This window comes from Cervus elaphus, chromosome 29 (assembly GCF_910594005.1).
Source record: "Cervus elaphus chromosome 29, mCerEla1.1, whole genome shotgun sequence".
Classification (NCBI taxonomy): Eukaryota; Metazoa; Chordata; class Mammalia; order Artiodactyla; family Cervidae; genus Cervus; species Cervus elaphus.
The window spans coordinates 42,228,879-42,253,199 of NC_057843.1; the positions used below are offsets into that span (position 1 = coordinate 42,228,879).

At 40.8% G+C, this 24,321-nt stretch overlaps 1 protein-coding gene across 4 annotated transcripts in view; it reads right to left on the bottom strand.

The window, feature by feature from the left end:
• Positions 1-24,321, bottom strand: part of KANK1 (KN motif and ankyrin repeat domains 1) — a 213,530-nt gene that overhangs the window by 38,845 nt on the left and 150,364 nt on the right. For 2 of the 4 annotated variants that reach the window (XM_043890721.1, XM_043890718.1), the window contains exon 1: positions 4,027-4,179. In XM_043890721.1, coding sequence (XP_043746656.1) covers positions 4,027-4,153 — 127 coding nt within the window. In that variant the 5' untranslated portion in view covers positions 4,154-4,179. Of the gene's footprint in view, positions 1-4,026; positions 4,180-14,905; positions 15,023-21,362; positions 21,483-24,321 lie in introns of those variants that run through there. The other 2 variants (XM_043890720.1, XM_043890719.1) reach the window with 2 other exon arrangements.

Sequence of the window (24,321 nt, forward strand, 5' to 3'; positions counted from 1 at the left end):
ATGAGTCCATAATGCTATAAGAAATATATAACAGAGTTCCAACTTATGTTTCAATAAATAAATAGTTAAGAAAACAGTAAATCACCATTTAACAACCATTGTAACAGTAGGTGACTCAAGCAGGAATCATCAACGGATGCTGAATCTAGTGTGCAGAGACTTCCTACTGAAGAACAGGAATTTTGGCCTCAGGATGCCTTGCACAAAACAGCTTTCAATCCCTAAGGAGAAAATGGTGATTCTATGGAGCAGAAAGCTGATCAAGAACCACGTGGACCAGGTGATAAAGGCTACAATCACATGTCCCTGAGGCCCTGCTCTGAGAAAGCACAGTATCAGTCCTCCTGGGTTTCTGCTTGGAAGGTATGGCCTAAATCTGGACATGTCAACAGATTTACTTGAAAGACATCCCATAAAAGGACAGGTCTCTTTCTATCTTTCTTTAGGCCATGCCACACAGCTTGCAGGATCTTAGTTCCCCAACTGGGGATTGAAATCAGGACTCTGGTAGTGGAAGCATGGAGTCCTAACCACTAAACTGCCAGGGAATTCCCAGGTCTCTCCTTTTAAAACTGTCAAGGTCATCAAAGAAAGGAAAGGCTAAGAGCTATTTCAGAGTGAAGGAGATTAAACAGATATGACAAAAGCATGTCTTTATATATACACCCACACATACAAGTACATGTATACATACAGAAAGAGACGAAGCAAATGTGGCAAAATATTAACCACTTGGGAATCTGAATGTAGGTGAAGGAGGCAAGAGAGTTTTTTTATAAATTTTCTATAAGTTGAAATTATTTCAAAATAAATTACATAAATGTAGATGATGATAACCTTCCTCTACTTGTGCCCCCAGTGTCTCTGGGGTAAGTGAGAGCAGCCAGCCCGTCACTGGGGACACAGCCAACACTCTGCTGCTGCTCATATGCAAATAGAGCAGTCTGTTTTTTATCAAGACTAATGTCTCCGCGCTTCTATATTACATATTCTTTGAGGAATTTTACATTTGTTTGAGGTATCCCTGGAAACTTGCAGAGCCTTCTCAAATATTAATCTTGCAGATTGGTTGCCAGGAGCCCCATTACAGAAAATACAGTTCTGAAGTTCATTTCTGTCGCATTAAAAGTCTTCAACAATTTGGCTCAATCCAGCACTTCCCAGTCCCCAACCCTTCTTCCTCCTAGAACCTCAACATACCAAGGCACTTTCAAGCCTCTCTGCCTTCGTTTACTCTGTTCCCTCTTCCGAGCATGCCCTTCCCCAGCCTCTTCCACTGATCACAGCTGGGGCCCAACCCCAAATGTCCCATCATTTGTAGAGTCTTCTCTTATTCCTAAAATTGCTCTGTCCTGGGAAGAAATGGTCACCTTCTCCCCTCCATCCTCCTGGAACACTTTGTAAACACACTGACCTGTGCTGTGAGCACCAGCTGCCTGCCTGTCTTCCCCCACCAGCCTGCGGGTGTGCTGGGGACAGAGCCAATTAATCCTTATTTTTCTATGCCTCAACGCCTAGCACAGTGCTTGGCACATAGCATGCTCAGTATTTGTTGAAATGAAAAGCTTCATGTCTAGGCATGTACCATTTAGATAAGTCTGGGAGGAAGAGCTGTAGTGATTAAAATCAGATACTCTGGGACCAGAGTGCCTGGGTTTGAAGCCTGGCTCTGCCACTTTCTGTTGGCAAGTTAGATTCTACTCCAACTGTGTAACTGGGAAAGTAATAGACCTGTTTCACAGTGTTACTGTGGAGCACTCAGAGCTAGGTCTGTGGTCTGCTATTATTATTTACTATTATTGGATCACCCTCATTGTTTGGTGAAGCATACATTCCTGGCACACTAGTCCAGAACTCCTCTCTTCCACCCTGCTTTTTTTCTCCCTGCCCATGGAGCTAGGGTTTGAGGTGTCTGTGATATTTTGCAAAGTCAAATAAATGAGTCTGCTAAAATCTTGAGGTCTACCTGGTTTCTGCTGGCTGGGCCCTGCAGTGGAGGTGCATGTGTCCGTGTGTGCACACTAGGGCTTAGGGTGAGTGGAGTGTGGATGCTGGTTAGGTATAGAGAGAGCCCTACTCCAGTGTCAATTATACATAGGGAGGAGGTAATATAAAACAAAGGCAAAAGCAGACAGACTTCTCCAACCTTTAAAGATATATTATAACCAAGAGGAAATATTTTCTCCTTACAATATCAAACAGTTAACCCTAAAGAAAATCAATCCTGAATATTCATTGGAAGGACTGATGCTGAAGCTGAAGCTCCAATACTTTGGCCACCTGATGAGAAGAGCCGACTCACTGAAAAAGACCCTGATGCTGGGAAAGAATGAAAGCAGGAGGAGAAGGGGACAGCAGAGGACAAGATGGTTGAATGGCATCACTGACTCAATGGACATGAGATGGAGCTAATTCAGGGAGATGGTGAAGGACAGGGAAGCCTGGCGTGCTGCAGTCCATGGGGTGGCAAAGAGTTGGACACAACTGAACAACAATAAAAGGACAAAGGTAAGCACTGATTTTTATGAACTATCCTTTTCTATCTCTAATTACGTCATGAGAGCAGAATATTTTTTAACACACTATGCACAGATGTGTGCTGTAGAATCACTGAATGCACTTCCATGTAGTTGTCCAGATTGGGGGGATGGGATAATTTTTTCACAAAACAAGTACAGGAGCTATAAATACTTCTGAGTTCACAGACCAGCAATGGGCAGCAAGGGTCTGGAATCACACACACAGCAACAAGGTCTGTATGTATAAAATGAGGATGTTGGTGGAACTCAATGATTTCCAAAGGTTGCTTCCAGACCACGACTCTCTCACTATACTTCACACAAAGTTCATAACATCACCTGTTAAGTGATCAAGTGAAGAAAGGAATAATTAATTGAAGCAGCTGTCAGGTCAGATGAACTCAGGCAGACGGAGCCAGGGGCCTTGCTCTCTGCCCCCTCCATTTGCAGCACTTTCCAGCTGCATGGTAACAGCTAACACAACCTAACAATCCCCAAAGGCAGCTTCCTTTTGCTGTATCATCATCCCACCCTGGGTAGGTCTTAGGGGTCTCGAAGCCAGGCTGCAGGTGAGCAGTGAGAGGAAAGAAAATGGAAAGGGTTACAGTTCCTGCGAATGGAACAGGCGATGTGTTAATAAAGGACACACTATAGCAAGGAGGCATGCGACATTACAGAGGCCGTGAGGGTCACACAACGGCCCTCTTCTCCAGGGCTCAGTGCCAACTGGAAGATGCAGCCACTCTACCCAAAATCTGTCTCCTAATAGTTGAGATACCTGGGCTCTTTAGGGCTTGTTCTCACCAGCCTCAGCAGTGCTGTCTTCTAATGTCCACCGTCTGATTTAAAGACAACTGCTGAACTGGAGCCTAAATTTATCATGCATGCACAGAAGGGAACTAGCTTGGGGACTAAATGCTATTTTCCAAACTTTCTTCAAAAATAACACACTGCTCTAAGCGTACACAGGAAATGTGCCAGTTCAGAGGGTAATTCTGTGAAAAGCAGAGAACCAGCATAAGCTAGGACTTTGGGACAGAAAGGCTTTTCTAACAAAACATTATGCCTTTTGGCAGGGTGGGAGAGGCTAAAGTAACTCTATGAATCCCAGCCCTTATTTTGTTTTACCATGTTTACATAGGAAAAAGAAACCAACTTCAAGGCACACTGAGCAGCTCATTAGAAAAACAGCTGAAAACAAATGACCAAAAATGGAGTTACCAACAAGAAAGGAAACTCTGGGAGTTAAGCAAGCCAAGAACTCAAACTTTAGCATACATATACATGCAACCTCTCATTCCCTTGACAATGACATCTTTATGTTAGAGCCATGGCTAAAGCTGAAACTGTCACTGAACCAAAAATCCAGGACTGAGTTATTCTTTCCAGTCTGTAAGAAAAGCAAATATTTTTCATAACATACAGAGCTTGAGTTTATATTTCACCAACCCCCACCCACACGTCACACTCTCCCCTGTTTTTCTTTTTTTGGGGCTTTCTTACTTACCCACCCAGAAACAAAATAACTTGTGATTTTCAGCCAGCAGGAAGCCAAATCTCGGGCCCACTTCCCTCAGCGTTATAGGGCCTGCACACGTTAGCAGGCAAAGAGCCCAGGAGCTGCTGCAGAGCATTTATTTATACCCATTTGGAATTTCCTGACCAACTAACAGCCTGCTGGCCACGGGGTTTAATTCCAGGACTCTCGGCTTCAGTGAGACAGCAAAAACTACTGACAAACAGAACCGCTACGAGGATCTCAGCAACACAGAGGTGAAGACAGGTCTCTCTGAGGCCCCTTCCGGTTTTTCAGACAAACTATGCTCACGTTCCTCAGACACATGAAATGCTGACCTAGAAATGGAGTTGTAAACCTGCTAACTCTTGGAAGAACACAGAGAGAAAGGCAGCAAATGCTTCCTCATTCTTCCTGCTGACTTGGTCCCTCCTCCTCTAAACCATCCAGGGCTGAGAAAAGCTCCCAGTCACGACCTCAGCCAGGGCGCAGGGCTGGTCTATGAAGGAAATGATTCAGTGCTATGCTGAACACAGGATCAGCTGGAGGCGAGTGATTCCTTTTCTTGGTTCATTCTTCTTTAATGGAACATGCAATTTGAAGGCTAAAAACACTCCCATTTGTAAACCACAGACCCAAACCTTTTTTTTTTTCTTCATAGTTCCTTAAACATTTTATCCCAACTGGATCACATGACTTTCAAAGACACAGAATTAGTTCCCAAACAAGTGCATTCTGTTTTAGGGGGATAACGTCTTTAAGTGATGTTTTGTTTCTGTTTTAAAAATCTAGTAAGAATCATCTTTCCCTCTAATAGTTTAAATTCATTCTCCCTAAAAAAAGAGGGAGAAAAAGTCCTTTCAAATCTGTTCTTCACCTGTGTGCCTAAGTACACTGGGTAAATGTGACTGATTCTAGTGGAATAAGACTGACTGAACTCTATCTACAGGGCAAACAAGGAAAGCCAGTTCTAAACAGTAAAATGGAGATTAACAAAGATTAAGGATGACTCTAAAGGGCCCGTTTTAAGAGGACAGCTATGAGGAGAGAGGCAAAGTTTTACAAGAATCCCCTGGATTTACAGTGTCTACCTGGTTCACCTTAGTGCTGGCGCACATCTTACCTCACTCCACTTAACTCCATACTTCACCCTCTGCTCCACCTGGTACTAAATGCTTTAAAAATGACAGTTTTTGAAACAAGACATTTTCCTGTGTGAAGCTACAGAGATCAAACTTTTTAAGATGATATGGGGCTCATCTGGGCTTGTTTTACACTAAATAAACTGATTCAAAGAGAAATAACAAACTAATAAAGAACAAAGTTTCAAGTGCCAGATACTTTGAAATATAGGATCAAAAAAATTCCAAATTATTTTACCCAACAACACCTACATTTAGTTAGACTAATTTCCCCCTTGTTTCTGGGCTTTATAATTTATTGAGGTATTTACTTACCATAAAATTCACCCATTTTAAGAGTACAGTTTTTGATGGGTTTTAGTTAATGTATACAGTTATTTACCCATCCCCACAATTCAGTTTTAGAAAACATTCATCATCCTAAAATTTCCTTAGGCTTGTTTTATCATTTAGAAGAGAAGTTTTCTCCTCTGTGCTTCTGAGAAAATTTTGTTACTATTTAGTTACGTTATTATATTCCAAACTAAGCATTAATATCAAAAGACTTGTTCTTAAGAATTAAACTGAGGAAGACAAAAGCATCTGAATGCAGTATTCCTTTCCTGGAAGGAAAAAAATTCAGTTAAATTTTTATTTTATAAATATTGTGTTCTGGTAAGAATAGAGTTTATTCCAAAAAGCAGTTGAATATAATTATTTTGTCTGTGTGCTTCTATGAAGCCGAGGTCTAACAGGAAAAGTCACTGTATTCAATAAATGTCTAGTCCTTATTCAAGGACAATTTGGGTGGTGGCTCAGATGGCAAAGTGTCTGCCCACAACGCGGGAGACCCGGGTTCAGTCCCTGGGTTGGGAAGATCTTACTCCAGTACTCTTGCCTAGAAAATTCCATGGATGGAGAAGCCTGGTGGGCTATAGTCCATGGAGTCGCAAAGAGTCGGAGACAACTGAGTGACTTCACTTTCACTTTATCAAGGATGACACAGGTTGGGATGGGGGAAGAATTAAAAATAGGAGCTCCTTCTGCCTGAAAAGTGTCAGTCACAAAGGTTCCCGCTGTCGGGAGAAAGACACACCTGCCTGTCTCTACTCTCCCTTAATTTATACACAAAAGAAGCCACTGAACGCGATCTGGGAGGATGAAGATGTACTCAAGGCTTTTCCTCTGACAGGCGGACAGTAGCCAGCAAAAGTGACTCCCTGTGAGAAGGGAAATGGGCTGCAGACAAAGGTTTCTGTGACACCATGCTGGCGGGCAGTGTCCCAACGGTCCTTCTCCCCTGGATGGTGGTGCAGGACGGCAGCCAAGCATATCTGTACCCACAGTACTTCTGATGCTTATGTAACAGGCTAACTGCATCAAGACTCTTCTCCCCAGAGCACCTGACCCCTAGTCTAGAGATAAAACCAAAGCTAAATGAACTACTGAGTAGTAACAGTGGATTACATTTTGGACAACTTAAGGTGCGTAATTCCTGACACAGCCTGAATTCACCTTCCCCTAATGTGTTCCTTTTCTACTTGTTACCAACTTCTTAACACCCTTCCAGTCCCAAAGACAAAGGACAAATGCCCGTGAATCATCAGTTTCATAAAGCCCTCCTTACACCCATCCTTCCTCACTGTCCACTGTGCACAATTATTTTGGACAGCACTGGTCTGAGGGCTTGGTACATGTATGAACTCATCTCATCTTCAAGACAACCCTATGATGCAGCTTACGTCATCCATGCTGCTGCTCCACTGACGTGTTAATATGCCACAGCACTGGACAGTGAGCACTCTTCCCTGGAGCCCTGAGAGGGCACAGAATAGTGTGAGGGGGAGGGAGCCGGCATTTCCGAAGGGTGGGGAGGAGAAAGAACATGCTACTTCTCCACTTCTGCTTGTTCCTTCCTCTTCTGGTGTGTCACCACCCCCTTCTCAATCTTTGCAGACAAAAATTTTCCCAGTTTGCAAAGACCAGCTAAATAAAGTATCAGTTCTGTTGGAAGCTGTCCCTTATCCTAATGTGGGGTCACCTCTTCCATCCAGGCTTTCAGTGAAGCGTGCTTTCTCCTCTATATGATTCTTGCACACATCTGACATCCCTACAAACTTATGGGAGCCCTTGTCTTCTTCATTCAACCAAGGTTGTGCCCCCGGCACTGCAGATGCCCAGGGCCCATTCGATCAATGTGATTCCTTCCAGAGGAGCCACACTTGAAGTGATTGTTTCCTTTTAAAGAACTGTATGATAATGTCAAGGACTCTGAGCCCATGCCCTGATTTCACAGCTGAGGCAGGACTCTGGGCCAGGGTGGTGGCAATGCTAACATCGGCTCTGCCAATCAAGGGGAAGGTGCCAAGGCTGGAAGCTGTCAGAGCGGACACCCCCATGCCTCAAGTTCCCTACCCTGCTGCACAGTCAAAGCACCTGGGGCTGCTTCCAAAAATGCTGAGTTGTCCCCCCATCTCCACCCCGATGAATCAGAATCTCCCAGGGTGGGGCCAGGGGCATCAGCAGTTTAGAAGCTTCAGAGGAGTCTATGCCACGGCCAGGGAAGAGAACCTCAGCTGTGAACTCTGAAGTTCTTAAGTGTGTTCTTCATCTTGGCTTAAAGGAAGCTGACAGTCAAAATGGGGGCAGCCCCTTAAGGAATTCAAGTAGCCTCAAGGGTCAGATCACAAGTTCAAATACCTTCAGCGGCCAGGTTAACAATGCAAAGGAAGGAGTTTGGAGGGGTTTGGGAGAGACTAGAAGGCACACGTCCTCTCTGGGTGACTATGGCCCTGTGGAAGTATACACTCAGTGATCCAGAAAGACGTTTCAAGAGTTGAAGAAACTGGTATTTTTATATGAAATTATTTAATGGAAAAATCTTGGCCATTAATTAAAATTAAAACAAGACCTTGGGTTGGTAAAATAGAATGCACTCCCAAGCCTCAGTTTAATACCAAGCAAGGACTTCACCATATCCATTTGGGATCCAATCTCATCCTGTTTCTGTCCCTTTCCTTTTCCCATTTCCCAGATGGCCAGCTGCTTTCTCCCTCTCATTTAAAATTGCTAGAGTCCTCGTTGAAACAAATACAAAGACAACAACCAAAACAAGAGCCTAGGATCCCTACTGCCATTTCTCTCACAGGTAATCTTCATGTGCAAAAATGCTTAATGTGCGAAAAGACCCATAAGTCTTTATCCTAAAAAGAGACAGGTTGATAGCAAGGTGCTCTGCTATCATGCTCATGGAGGGCCTGCATTATTTCTGCTATATTTGAGACTTCCCCTCAACCCCTGAAGAATTCAAATACCTTATTATGCTGTGTTAATCATCCTTTCCTGCCAGACTGGTGAAGGGATGTGACACTAAAACCTGGGTGTCTAACAGAACTGCAATGACTGAGAAAGTGTATGCAGTTCCTTTCCTCATCACCAGGGCTCCGTCTCCACCCATCTCCATCTTAGCCTGAGGGAGCTGACAGGACCTGAAGGGGATTACAAGGTTAGGACAGGTCTAGCAAGGACTTACAGCTCTTTCTCATCATAGGTGTGGACAGCATTGGGTGGACTGTCCTTTAGCTTCCTGGATTAGAAGGATCTGCACCTAAAACTTATTATCAGGGAGATTTTCCAAGGAGAGGCCACAATCAACATGAAAAGGGTGTGCCCTAGCGGAGTTGTGTGATTCCAGCTGGGAAAGTGAAATTAGGAAGAGGACGCCATGTATGATGGGCCTAATCTAAAAGACCAAAAAAGGATCTTGTCTTTGTCAAACTTGACCTAACAAAGTGCATTTCCCCAAACACATTTAAGGCTTAAATCTGGAGTCACACTGAATTTCTACACATTCAGTTCAGTTCAGTCGTTCAGTCGTGTCCGACTCTTTGCGACCCCATGAATCGCAGCACGCCAGGCCTCCCTGTTCATCACAAACTCCTGGAGTTTACTCAAACTCATGCCCATCGAGTCGGTGATGCCATCCAGCCATCTCATCTTCTGTCATCCCCTTCTCCTCCTGCCCCCAATCCCTCCCAGCATCAGGGTCTTTTCCAATGAGTCAACTCTTTGCATGAGGTGGCCAAAGTATTGGAGTTTCAGCTTCAGCATCAGTCCTTCCAATGAACACCCAGGACTGATCTACACATTAGGCTTTCTTTATGGTTTGGGTTGCCTCATGATTATTAATTTCATCAAATTTAAACTAGAGACTTTCTCACAATATATTTTCCTCCAAGGTTTGAAATCAACATTTTAAAAAGCCAAATGACAAAATGAACTGGGGCTTGAAACTAAAAGATTTAAAACTTTAAGTGAAATTACCACAGAGGCTATAAAGGCTGTAAAATGATGAAGCAGCAAGGACGGTTTATTTCCTTCCATGTAAAAGAGGTGATAGATCTGTAGAGACCTTTCCAAAAAAAAAAAAAACTGTGGGTGAGAAAGAAGGTAGACCAGTGGCCACACTCCCACCTTAGAGGCTACTAGCTCAGGTTCTCATCCAATTTCAACCAATGCACCAAACCGGAGTAGCTAATAAGCAAAAGGAATTGATTGGAAGCCCTCCTCACTCTGGTTGGATTGTTAACAGAGAAAGAAACAGAGAGGTCAAGGGAGCTAGAAAGAGCTTCCCAAACAGCCTCTGACAATATTCCTCTCTGGATGACCACGGTGTACCTGAACCCAAGGCATTTAACAGACAATACCATTTTAGGCCTATCTTAGGGGACATGATGGAGAAAATGAAGATACTATTAACTTCCACTTAGATTTGAGGTATGGGAAGGAAGAATGCAAATGAGTATGTGTGACAGAGTGGAGGCCACCTGTTCATGACAGGGGACTACCCAGGTGAACAGGCTGGGAGAAGGTTGCCCAGCATATGACAATTTAAGAATGGGAACTGGCAGGGCTCAACTTCACCTCAGATTCCTAAGCAGGCACTATGCCTGTATCTTACTCTATTAGCTGCCCAGTGTTAAGGCAGCACCAAGGAGGTGGGCTGTAAACCTTTGTTGGTTGAACACTGGCTATTTTGGGTATATTGCAAGCCACGATGGGCATACCATCATACCAGGATGAAGATGACATGAATCCTCCTCTTAAGACCTCAAAGGTACAGATTAGTGAGACACAACCACAAGTCTTACATAAAAAAGAGTGACGGCGACTATTGAACAGAATACAAAGCTCTCCAGGAATAAAGAAGAGGAAGGGGTGAATTCACACTGGGAGTATCTGAGGACACTTGTTCGAAGAGGTGAGACAGAAAGCAGGACTTGAAGCATAAGAAGGGTTCATATGAACAATTATGAGAAAGACAGCCAGGTCAAGAGAACAGTGCTTTGGGCAACACCACTAAGAGGGGAACAGGATAGGTAGCAGCTGGGATGGTGGATGAGCCTCTGCTTCTTTCACATGACTTTGGACGGAGCTATTCTCTTACTACCTGGAGTCAGGGAGGCCTGGGAAGGCCAACCATGATTTCTTCAGGCACCATGACTGAACAAACAGAAATAGACTATGATTTTTCAAAATAAGGCCAAACACAAAGGCTCTGAGTGCAGAGCAGAAAACAGAGATTAAAGTTACTGAAAGCTAAAATGTTTGGAGAGACAGAAAAAATAACAAAAGTATTAGAAAGCTCAAAGATCCTTAATCTTGCCAGCTATCCTTAATAAAACAAAATCACTAAGTAGTGAGAATAAGGCAAAAGACAGACCAACTTTCACAGAACCTCAGTATTGGTCCTTACACAAAGAAGGGAAACAGGCGCCCTCTGCCAAGTATATTTCTGTATAGTCATATAAAAGTGAGCTACTGAATGAATGAACTAACTGAACTGAATTATTTCTACTGAGCTTTGCATCATTCTTTCTGGTAATTCCCAAACCATACCATGCTCATTTCAATTGACCACGATTTGGAAAGCCTACCTTTTCATCATCAAAGTGTATAGAGGACAGAAAACCAAAGGATAATACCCTAGAGGAAAAGCCCCCAGATCTAAGCCCCCTTTACCTTTCTGGAAGCTTTTCTGTCTTGGATTTCTTCATTTAAAATCAGTATCCTGGGGTGGTGTAAGTTCCAGAGGCTGTTTTCTAGTGCCCAAATAATGTCTAAGCACCACCTTCAGAGAATCCGCAGCTCGTTATATGAGCACGTAGAAGGCAATACTCACAACTGCTGGGATTCCTTACAGGACAGGGTGACAGGTAACCGACCACAGAGCTTTGATGGGATATGACTGTTTCCCCTCACACTGCCAAACAGCTGTCTCTGTGGCAGAGCTGAAAGCTGTATAAAGTGTGGTGCTAATGGAAAAATCTGGTGGCACAGGGCTTCGGAATTTTGCAATCTTTTCCTGTAAGCTGCATTGTTGGAATGGTTTGACATGCGAACCATTCCCTCCTCCCTGACTGGCCTATGGACTTCCAGGTCTCCACCCTGCCGTGCTATAAAAATCAGTGCATCATCGGGCTGACTCACCACCTGAAGAGGCGGAGTACCAGCTAGGGGACATGCTGCATGCCATTAGGTACTTCTACCTGCTCCTCCAGGTCATGGGAAGACAAATCAGTCTTTGTCTCACAGTTGGAGGGAACATGCCAAATGGGCTGCCTCAAGAAACATTTCCAGGGGGTGGTCCTGATTTGAATGAAGCATCCTGGTCAATCAGTCTGAAATGCTAGGGAAAAGGAAAGTTTCTTGGTGGATACCCTCTCTGAGTATCCACCAAGATAAGGAGGACACTGAGAGCAGAGGGAGAGTGAACTTTTTTATGTTTTAGTTAGAAGAATATAAGAACTGATGTGTGTGACTAAGGCTTTAAAGATATTAAGCAGCCGGGCTTACGAATTATTAGAAATATCCCCTCTGTCACTCACTTATATTTCTAATCTAGGAATATTCTCCCCTTTTCTTTCAAGAGATTCTTAAATGTGCCTGCTGTATAGAACACTTGAAATGCCTTCAGCTAACATATCGACGTAAGAAAAAGGGGACTCAGAAAGTGGACAGGGAAATTTTGGCAGTACAAGCTGAATCAATGTTTTCACAAAGTTATTTGCAAAGTTGATGGAACTTATCAACTAAACCAAACATTGTGAGACTAAATTCAGAAAAATCCCATGACTAGCATTTGATTCTATCTAACAGAGACCATGTCCAAAATGCATAAGATCCCTTGGAGAGAGAACTGTTCCAATCAAACAAAATCACAAAAAAGGAACTAAAATAAATTTAGGACTTGTGATTAATGAAAAGAGCTATAAATAATAAAACTGCTTTCATAAACCATTACTCTAGCATCAGCTCCTCTAAATAAAGGTTTATATGATGAAATGTAGTCATGTCCACAACCTCTTATCCAGCTGATAGAAACGTCACGAACTACTCAAATCTGGCTTGTCACAAACAAGACAGTGTAACAGTACAAAGATTTAACTTTCAGAATAAGAACAAATCCCATGAATCCAACAATTTGTTTCTTGGCCCAGTTGTCCCTCATGTCTATAGTTCTGCTTTTCATTCTGTTGGTTAGAAAAGCCTTCTAATATTATAGAATATTATTTTATCTTCATTTTCAGCCATGGCTTGCTCCAAGAACTACTCGGATTAGAAATCTGGTCTCTATTTTAAAAGATCCTCAAAACAGCTACATACTTATTTTTAAGTTGTGAGATCACTTGTCCATATAGAATGGCCAGATGAGATCACTGATGCTATATATACAAGTGGGCTGCATATTTCAAACACTTTTCTTGTTTTCAGCCTTAATAAAGAACTGCAACCCAAAAACAGAACCAGGCTTATTCTCTAAAACATGAACATACTTTTCCTAAAGCATATGGAAATGAGTAAATCAGTTATAGCACACTCCAAATATATCTAACAGGGCAGCCAAGAGAGGAAAAACAGAATCATCACTTTTTTTGGACTTAGAACTTCTACAACTGTTTGAATGAATCTTATCAAGGCTCATTTCCTGGTTGGTTCTTCTTTGAGGTTTTCATTAGAGAAAGTCCACTCAATGCCATTTTAAAACACACTGCCAGAAAAGAGCAAGAATGCATTATTTCCGTGAATGTGAGAACACCACTAATTATTTTTCATGCCAGATAAAATTAAACAGCCTTTTATAGAAAAGGTCCCCAAAGCAGAAAGTGAGCTTTAGTCACTCATTTTCCTCCAAACGCATTCAAAGCTTTCTTAGAAATTACACAAAGGAGATGAACAAGAATTATCCCGTACAGAGGAAGAAGGAAGTTGATGGGCTCAACTAGCCTACCCAAAGTTCTTCCAGAAAGAGGGGAAGTGTATAATCAGAAACAAATGCCGATACTCACGATGGGAAGCTGGCGGATGAGCAGGGCACAGAATATTCAAATCCCCGTAGAAGGGCTGTTGTTGTAATCCTGTGCCTCGCTATGCAATCACCAAAAGATAGCAAGAGCTCAAGTTCTTAACATAGCGAAAACTCCCTGTTGGGATTTTGTGCTTTTTTCTTTCTTGCTGGCACCCACGGAGCACCTAGGCAGAAATCGACAATGGAAGGGTACCTTTGCTCAAGACCTAGGACTAGTAGGAGTCCGAATTCTATTTTTCTTACACCCAAGTAGGCTGGTACTTGCTGGGAGATAAGTCATCCTTCCTCGGCTTAGCCGGAGAGCTAATCGCCTGTCTGAAATCTGATGCTTAACCCATTATGACTCGCTCACGGTTTGAAGCAAAAATATTATAAGGTAAAGCTGGCTACAGCTTAAGACCAAAGCCTTGGAAGTTTATAAAACAGGCAAGCCCTGACAAGGGAGAGACTCTTCAGAGCCTCTTTGGGGCTGGATGAATTCTGGGGTTCTGATTAACCAGACAAGCAAAAGACTCTAAAACCCAGGGTCCCTGTTTGTAGGTGGTCTTGGCATTTTAACACTTAGGAAATTCAAATGTAAATACTTCTTACTTAAAAAAATAACTATCTTCCCACATGCCATCACTATAAGAAAATAAATTATTTCACTTAGAAATTCAGTGTGGAATTAGCCTTCAGTTAACTAACTAACAGTTTCATTTGAAGTTGAATTGATAATCTAATTAAATCCAGTTATTAAACACATCAAATAAAGGGTGAAACTGCATGAGGTACTAAATATACAAATATAATTTATGTATATATATATATATATATACATATATATGTATATGGTATTAGAATACACTTGGTCATTTGGCTCTATAGAACAATTCACACTAAGGAAAAAAATAATCCCTGTCAGGAGAGACATGTTATTTATAATCATTCTACTTTTGGGTTTTATGTAGTTTTCTGAAATATATACTTTCCCATTGATCTGTTCAATTAGATCTTCATAGATACTACACTTCTCATTTTTAATGTCAACAGAATGCCTCAAACAAAGAAAAATGACTCTCTACTTTCAATTTCTGGGTTAGCCATGGGGGCAAGTCATGTTTTGTCATCTGAACATAAAAGGGAGATCGAACAGAAGAGATCAAAATCCTGGCTAGCTCTTACATATGTTTTTATGTTGGGCAATTGTTACCCTCTCAGCTCTCCTGATAACCACTGAACATACCATTTAAGGGAAAATGCATTTAATCCTCTTGCAGATTGCATCAGGAGACCCCGGAAAGTCAAGAAAGGTGCCCACAAATTAAAACAGCCCCAGTTTCTCTTCAGCTCACCCTCTGTCTTTGGTGTAATACAAACACAGAGGTCAGGTCTGACTCACCACCACAAACACACCACCTCTGCCATGCTCTCTGACATTCTTTACAGATGGTCTTGGAAAACACCAGGGCCCCTCCAGGCAGACCAGTCAGTGTAAATTGGTCTTGTTCTTGACAAACAGCATTCATATCCCTGCTGTCAGGTTCACCGCAGTGCGCTCAGAGTTCTGTTTGAGAAATGCTCCTGCCCAGAAAAAATATTTACACAACGGAAAGTAGGCTGCACTGCACCATAGCCGTCTACCTTCTCTGCCACGAGACTTTGACTCTCTCTGATTGACCAGGTCTTATCTGTGGCCTTTGCACCTCATTTAACATCAGCATGGAGACAAAACTTGGAGCCAAATAACTGACGAGGTAACAAGATTTTATGAAAGTTATTTAAACATTTTAAATTAAATATTTTTATGCAAGTTATTTAATTTAAAATGAGAACCAAATGGTTAATGCAGTTCAATAAGTATATTGAATGAATAAATATGTATCTGTCTGGGAAAATATACATGTTTAGGCTGTGAAAGAGAATAGCAAGAGGGGAGAAAATGTAATAGACTAGCAAAGGTAAGTATTAGAAAAAAATACAAATGGTGATGGCAAGCATAAAAAGTCATTCACTAAGGCTCATATACCTATTTCATTTAACTGTCAGATACAAGACAATAATTAAGTTCTTTCCCAAACATCCCAGCATCTGACAGAGCCTGGCACACGGCACCTGAGCAGGTGTTTATTAGATCATGACAGAGATAGCAGGACAAGGAGGATGGTGATTTCTCCTGACTTCTGACCAGCACTTTACATCTTAAAAAGTGTTTTGACGGTTATTGTTTTATTTTTTTCTTCATAACAATCCCGTAAAGAAGGTAGGACAAGTATTATTATCTTTATCTGACAAATAAGTCACTTGTTATTTGACTTCCAAAGAGACTCTAAACTCTAATTAAAGTTTCACAACATTAATTAGTGTTCAGAGAGGCATCAATCAGTACACTGTTTACAATATGATGGGAAAACAGGAAAAAGCAGACTGTCCCTATCCCTAGATTCTGCAGAAATACACCAATTTTTCTAACCAATGACTCCCATTTACTTCCTACTTGGCTATAAACAAAGAGAACAGTTAGTCATGAATAATTTATGATGTTCATACTTCATTACATTAACAAATGACATTATGGCACCCCACTCCAGTACTCTTGCCTGGAAAATCCTATGGATGGAGGAACGTGGTAGGCTGCAGTCCATGGGGTCGCAAAGAATCAGACATGACTGAGTGATTTCACTTTCACTTTTCACTTTTATGCATTGGAGAAGGAAATGGCAACCCACTCCAGTGTTCTTGCCTGGAGAATCCCAGGGACGGGGTCGCACAGAGTTGGACACGACTGAAGTGACTTAGCAGTAGCAGTAGCAGTAATACCATAATAAAATGCTTTAAATTAATAAAAACAAAACTGAACCAATCAACAGAAGTAGGATGAAGGATCTGGTGAAAAAGACATAAAATTATGACAAACAATTGATACTGAGGGGGTGGGCAGTAAGAAGGAAGATGAATCTGGAAGGGCTTTACAAGTAAGTCTGCCAGGTTTAGCAAATAAGAGGACACCCAGTTAAATTTGAATTTCAGATAAATAAAGAGTTCTTCAATAGTGTAAGAATGACTCTCTTTTATCTGGATACTCTGTTCACATGGAGACTTCAACTTCTACTAATGTAAGATTCCTAAAGGCAGGGGTTTCTGCATATTTTGTTCCCTGCTCTATCCCCAGGGCCCAGTACAATGTTTGGCACATTATAAGTGCTCAAAATCACTGCAGATGGTGACTGCAGCCATGAAATTAAAAGACGCTTACTCCTTGGAAGGAAAGTTATGACCAACCTAGATAGCATATTAAAAAGCAGAGACATTACTTTGCCAGCAAAGGTCCATCTGGTCAAGGCTATGGTTTTTTCAGTGGTCATGTATGGATGTGAGAGTTGGACTGTGAAGAAAGCTGAGCGCCAAAAAATTGATGCTTTTGAACTGTGGTGTTGGAGAAGACTCTTCAGAGTCCCTTGGACTGCAAGGAGATCCAACCAGTCCATCCTAAAGGAGATCAGTCCTGGGTGTTCATTGGAAGGACTGATGCTGAAGCTGAAACTCCAATACTTTGGCCACCTCATGCAAAGAGTTGACTCATTGGAAAAGACCCTGATGCTGGGAGGGATTGGGGGCAGAAAAAGGGGGCGACAGAGGATGAGATGGTTGGATGGCATCACCGACTTGATGAGCATGAGTTTGAGTAAATTCTGGGAGTTTGTGATGGACAGGGAGGCCTGGCGTGCTGCGATTCATGGGGTCGCAAAGAGTCGGACACAACTGAACGACTAAACTGAACTGAACTGAAGTGCTCAATACATGCCATGTACTGGTAAAGTTTATTTCTTAGGCTTAGATGGTATGTACATGAATGCCTGTTATATAACCTTTACATATGTTTTAATGTCTGAAATGTACAGTAATATATTTTACAAGTTACAGTATTAATTAACCACTCTTATAAGGGGGAGGGGGTTAGGGGATGGAGTGGGAGTTTGGCACAAATAGAAGCAAACTATTATATATAGAATAGATAAACAAGGTCCTGCTGTATAACACAGGGAATTATAGTTAATATCCTATGATAAATCATAATGGAAAAGAATATAAAAAAAGAATGTACATATAGGTATAATTGAATCACTTTGCCGTACCAGAAACTAACATTGTAGATAAGCTATGTGTTAGTTGCTTGGTCGTGTCTGACTCTGTGCAACCCCGTGGACCTAAGCCCACCAGGCTCCTCTGTCCATGGGATTTCCCAGGCAAGAATACTGGAGTGGGTTGCCATTCCCTTCTCCAGGGGATCTTCTCAACCCAGGAATCAAACCTGGGTCTCCTGCATTGCAGGCAGATTCTTTGCCATCTGAGTCACTAGGGAAGCCTACTTCAATTTTTAAAAGATCAATACTTTTTACCCAATCTAACTGAAGGACTCAGTGGGGAATGAGACTGTAAAATGACTTGTGAATGGTCCCTTATTCAATTTAAACTCTAGACAGGGATGTGAACATGGGATGATCAGTCTTCAGGTGTGTCTTGCAGCAAGGGCACAGTGTAACGAGGTTGTGCTTTTCTCAGTTGTCTTCTTTTGCATCTGCTATATTCCTCAGACCATGAAAAGTGTTTCTTTCGCCAGTGTTCTGACTCCATCCTCACATGGGATTTCTGGTCATGTTCTGAGGGGCCCAAAGCAGTGATTTTTCAGGGGGCGGGGGTAGGAAGGAATATATGCTCTTTGGGGCATAACACATCTAGGGGAAGTATCGTTTAGGAAAGCATATTTAATATTATACTTTATTTTTGAAAATGAATAAAACATGTATTTACTTCACACTTAACACTCTACTAAACTATACAAATAATGCAGTTTTTTTTTCTCATGGGAAAGAAAGATCAGCCACCAGCCTTTATTAGCTTCCATAAAGCTCTCTTTATCCCATCTTAAATCTGAGTCTGTAAATGTTCTTAAGTTAACTACATTTCAAAAAGTGTATTTATAACTCACATACATTTTTGTATTGAGTTTGGCTTTTTTTGTTTTTTTTTTTTACAATGGCTAGGTATTTCTTCTGTAATACAAAGTGAGAAAAGAAATGTACAAATTCTTATAAGTATAATTTCAACTATGAAATATATAAAATTTATAAAATGAAATAATGCCATTTGCAGCAACATGAATGGACCAAGAGATTGTCATACTGAGTGAAGTCAGTCAGAGAGAGACAGACAAATATCATATGATATCACTTTTAAGTAGAATCTTAAAAAATGGTACATATGAACATATTTATGAAACAGAAAGAGTCACAGATATAAAAAACAAACTTATGGTTATGGGGGTCAGGGGTGAGAGGGGATAAATTGGGAGACTGGGATTGACATATACACATTACTATATATAAAACAGATAACTAATAAGGACCTACTGTATAGCACAGGGAACTCTACTCCATAATCTGTAATGGCCTATATGGGAAAAGAATCTAAAAAAGAATCGATGTATTAGTGACTAAACAGCAAATAACTAAATCACTTTACTGTGCACCTGAAATTAAACACAACATTGTAAATTAACTATACGCCAATAAACTGTTTTTAAAAAGTAAAATAAAATTTTAGAAAAGAGAAAAAAATAAAGGCTATATGCAAAACAAGCAAAACATTTATTTTGGAGTGGTGGTATTACCAGTAGTTCTTGCTTTATTTTTTGGAAAATACTAAGCTTCTATATTATAAAATTTTTCCTAATGAGTTTCATATATATGTGTGTGTGTGTACATACACACACACACACATATATGTATGTGTGTGTGTGTATATATATATACATGCACATATACACACATATATGTATATACAGTTTATTCATGCACATGTATCTGTGTGTATATATATACACACATATTTATATACATATATGCATATATAAAATAAAGGTATGTGTGACTTAAGTCTCTGATCAGATTTGTTTACAGGCTTACAGAGGCCATGGTGACTAGAATATACAAAGACCTTCTGTTGCCTGGTCCAGACACCTGTCTGCAATAACAAGTCATGCCCTGACACCCCAGAAGTCACAAATCAGAGAGTTTTTCTTTGCTTTCAGACTCAGTCCTTAGACCTGCTAGGCAGGCTACCAAGTGAGGAAGGAAGGTTATAACTGTATCATCAGACTTTAGGAACAAAGGAAAAGTGATACTCCAGGACAAATCAAGTTGGAAAGGCATTAGGGTCATTTGGGGTAAGTATCTAAACCCCTGAATATAGAATTTTGCCAGAGATACCAGAGTGTTTTGGAGAACAACTTCAAGCCCCCTTTCTCCGAGTGTGTGAAAAGAATTAGGGGCAGGAGAGGGAAAGGAGATGATAGCATCATGGGGGGATTGAAACCCACTCAAAACTCTCAAGAAACTTCACAGTGTTTCGATTTCTGCCCTTATCAAATATTTGACTAGAGAAACAAGTAATAATCCTGACTTTTCTTTCTTCACTTAGGTAAGTTACTGAGCTTCTCTGTGCCATGATATAGGGGCAACAGTGGTGATGGTGGCAGTGATGATAACACATACTTTCATAGGATTACAGTGATAATTAAGTATAATAATGCAGGCAAGGCATCTTGGGTACCATGGTAATACTGAGAGTTCATTAAATGTTAGGGATTGACAGCAATCCTAAGCAGAATCTCTTAAAGTCCTGAGAAGTCGAGCAGCAGAAAGGACAGGAAGAAGAATGAACGGATTAAGATCAGTTGTTCCATAATTAGCAATTGAGTTTATTTGGGTTTGATCTGGGGCAAGCTGTAGTTATCTTGTTAGAGGGGATGCTTGTAGCTGGGATTGCTGACATACAGTCTCATAGGGGGTGAGTAGGCCCATTTCAGAGATCTCCCCCTTTTCCTCCTGATGTTTTACAGCTTACACAACACATGTAGGCATGTTTCTGATGCTCTCATTGGTTCTAACCCTGCACATACTTACTGATGTTTTACACATGGAGAAATAGCCCTGCCCCATAATTCATGGTTAATGTAGGAGATGGGTCTCCTGACTCCAACCCTACATTCTCTTCATTACCAGTGCTCAGAGACAGCAGTGTGAGGACCTTGGATTCAAGTGCTCCACAAGAATTCCCATATATACAATTACTGCTCTCACACGTCCTGCTATCTGGCAGACAACTTAAAAGAAGAATGAACACTTGGAGTACCACTTTGGAGAGGTTGTCATCTCCTGCCATATATAGTCTCATATACTTTTCTCAGTGTTTGTCCTACAAATTTCTCCAAAATCTTATATAAACAATACAAATCATAGATATGCAAAATATATAGGCTTCTAATATAATCAAGTAAGAATCAGAATACAAATCTTTATGATTCATAATATCTGTAGCTTACTGTATATTTCTTTTTGGATAAGTTAAAGAATGAATATACCCTTCTCTTTGGGCAAAAATCAAACAAAAGCTGCTCGGGAATGGATACTAAGGGTTGGTTTTAAGCATTCAGACTCATCTCCTCCCTCATTCTTTGATCCCTCATAAAGAAGTGCAAGAGAAGTATACATTATTGTTGCATTAGCATTCAGGATTTTACATTTATCTTTCAACACTCCAATAGAGTTGCCTTAGATAATAATTTACCTAACTGATTTTTGTACATAAAAACTCTAAAGATAAAAGCAGATTCTGCAAGAGATTAAACAACAACAAAAACTTTAATGGACAGAAACTGCTTTGAAATTCTAGTTATCTAGGCAACTTATTATTATTTATCCATTATTTAAAAAGAAGCAGTATTAGTCTGAGCAAAGACACACACTCATGCACACAAACACACACACATACACACACACTCCAGAACATGGAGTTACCTGAGGCACAGCCATTAACCTTTGTGGTGTGAGCCATGCTGGCTTGAATCCAATGACAGATCCAGAAAGGAGTGAGGAGTCATGCAAATTTTATGCATCAAGTTCCCAAATGCATTCAACCTGAAACAATAAAGAGAGCCCCATCAAAATGAGTCATTTAAAAATATGTATAACACCAAATCTTAGCCTTCTGTTTACAAAGATGACTGCTAATGGACAGAGCAAATCAGAAAAGTGGGGAGAGACACCTGTGGAGCAAGGTGATGGCTGCCCTGTATCTGGCCACTGGATGTTTAGAGTGATGCACTTACAGATGCTCCCGTGAACAGGGGCTGCAAGCAGGTCTCTAAACACAATACTTCTATTGGAGATAAAATAGGTTCTCCAGAAATGTGACTTTTTGAGGAAGGTGTCCTTCAAATATAAATATGTATCATTTCACAAACTATTTCTGGTTTTTAAACTTATCTTCCTTTCCAAATTTTGATTCAACAGCTTCATTTTCTCAACTGCAATTTCAAAGCAGTTGTTGCACCAAATGTTCACATTTTTTAAAAAAGATTAATTTCATGTGAATTCTCTTGTGAGATCTCAAGTTTTTCACTGATCCAGTCTTTTAAAACATAAATCTCATCCAGGCAGTCCTCATCTTAAAAAAAAAAAAAAAAAAATTCTGCTCTGTTCTGTTGGATAAACTTCAAGTGACTTAGCAAGACATGCAGTTTTGAAACATCAGGGTTTATGTTAGGCAACATATTTCTTATTTTATATTGATTTTCTACTTTAAAGTTAACTGAGATTACTACAAGACATTACAATCACAACATTTAAAACAAAAAGAAAAAAGCCCACTGCTCCAACCTTTGCTTCCGCAAAATTCCTTTTGAAAAATATTGGCAAGGGAAGCAACGAAGGTACAGACAGGAATATTCCATTTCTTCCATTGTGCCCAAATTCTCACTCTAGACCAACAAAATCTGAAGAAATTGAGCTTAACAAATTCCAAGCTGAGAGATAAAGTGAAAATTGAAAAACCTATATAAACTCTCCCAAACAGGAAAATTCTAAAATAATAACATATCCATGTATCCTGTATCCTAATGCAGCTATTGATGTCATTTAAGAGCTTTTAATAATACAGTGAAATACTCAAAGTATGTTGATTAAAAAAACTATTCTGTCATAACCCATTTTGTTAAAAATACATATTTATACATCTATTTAAAACAATTAGAAATAAATACACCAAAACATTCATTGTGGTTGCCCTTCAGTGATGCAACTATCCATGATTTTAGCTCCTTCATTACTTTTGTAATAGTAATTATTTATAAAAGAGACATTAGATACTTCCTGTCAACTTGGTTTTGTTTGCTTTAAAATCAACTGGAGAAAGAAAAAAGCATTTTAAAATGCTATGCAAAAGGAAACTATCAAGCCACGGTCATGGAGATGGTAAGAGGTCAGAAATGTAAGTAAACAAAAAGGAAGGAAAGGGGAGTCGGCTAACCCCTTTGATCACACGGGGTGAGAATTCCTTACTGCTTAGCTGGGAATCTTTTCTTCACTGTCTGAATGGGTCTGCACTATGGTCAAAGCTGACTACTGTGAAAGCACTCTGAGGGACCTTCTACAGGCTGCTTCTGACAGGCGTGCTCCCTGGTGTGGCTTTTCCAGCTACGGTTGAATACTGCTCAGCTTGCCTGCAGAGACTCAATTCTCACTCTTCCACTGGCAGGCCTCCCAGCTCCCTGCTGGTCCCCAGTTTCTAACTGGCAGCTCACCAAGAGGACAGGACAGCTCTAATTTCTCTGACTATATGGTCATCACCTGACATTCTGTTGGAAATAGGCCCTGGTCCAGGTCCATGGCACTGAACTTGGGAGAGTAGGCAAATCCAAAGGCAGGGATAAGAGTGAGCATTATGTCTGACAAAGGTAGCTTTGTTAATAAAATAAGGTGGGGACTGGGAGAACTGAAGGAGGAGTGGGGTGACAAGGGGGCAAAAGGAAGAAGCCCAGCTTCTGGAATTATTCAAGCAATTATACTTTTAAAAGCCAACAACAGCAAAAACTGTTTACTGGTCTCAGTCAAGCCCCATGTGTGTGTGTATTCTTCCTTCATAATGGCTTGTAAATACCATCACTTAAACTCTTGAGGGAAAACTGAAGGCAAGAAGAAACATGCTGCTTGTGTTATGGGTGAATGAAGTATGTGTCAAGGTATTTGGATGGATATGTGCCCAGAATCTTCCGAGTCAAGCTTCATAAACTTTGGTCCAAGGTCCTCTCCTGTTCTTGAACATCTTTCACCTGGCAGAAGATCTTTGTCTCAGATCCAAATTGGTCTCTCCCACCCTCCCCCAAACTGAACAATAAAATCAAAATGAGGAGGAAACCTCAAATTAGGAACCACACACATATCACTGGTAAAATAACAAGACATACCTGTCACTGGGTGTGGATCCTGGCAGTGTCTGTGCAGAAACAAGTTTTATATTGTGTTATCGATCTTTCCCAGTTATTGTTCATGTCTGACAGGTGGCTTCAAATTGTGAGGACTTGGTCTTCTTAATGATATGCAGATTCTTATGTCAGTGCATTGTATAAACCATGAAAGGTTTGGCTGTGATCCACTCTCTGTTACAGATCAATAAACTGCTGCTTTTCTCTCTGAGAGAAGACTGCAAACCAGTAAATCTTAACTAGTACAACAGTGGCTTGGTTTTGCTGGCTAAGAAAAAGCACTTCTTTGAATGGATTTAGAAAAACACATCCACAGAGAAAATAATTTGCATTCTCGCCTGTTTATTTATAGAAACTGATTTGTGTTGAAGAACAGCTCCCCAAGTATGGTGCTGAAAACAACGTAGATGCATGAATTAACCTCGTAGATACATTAGTTTAATATGAAACAGATATGAAAAAGAGCTCACTTGATGTTTCATAAGAACATCAAT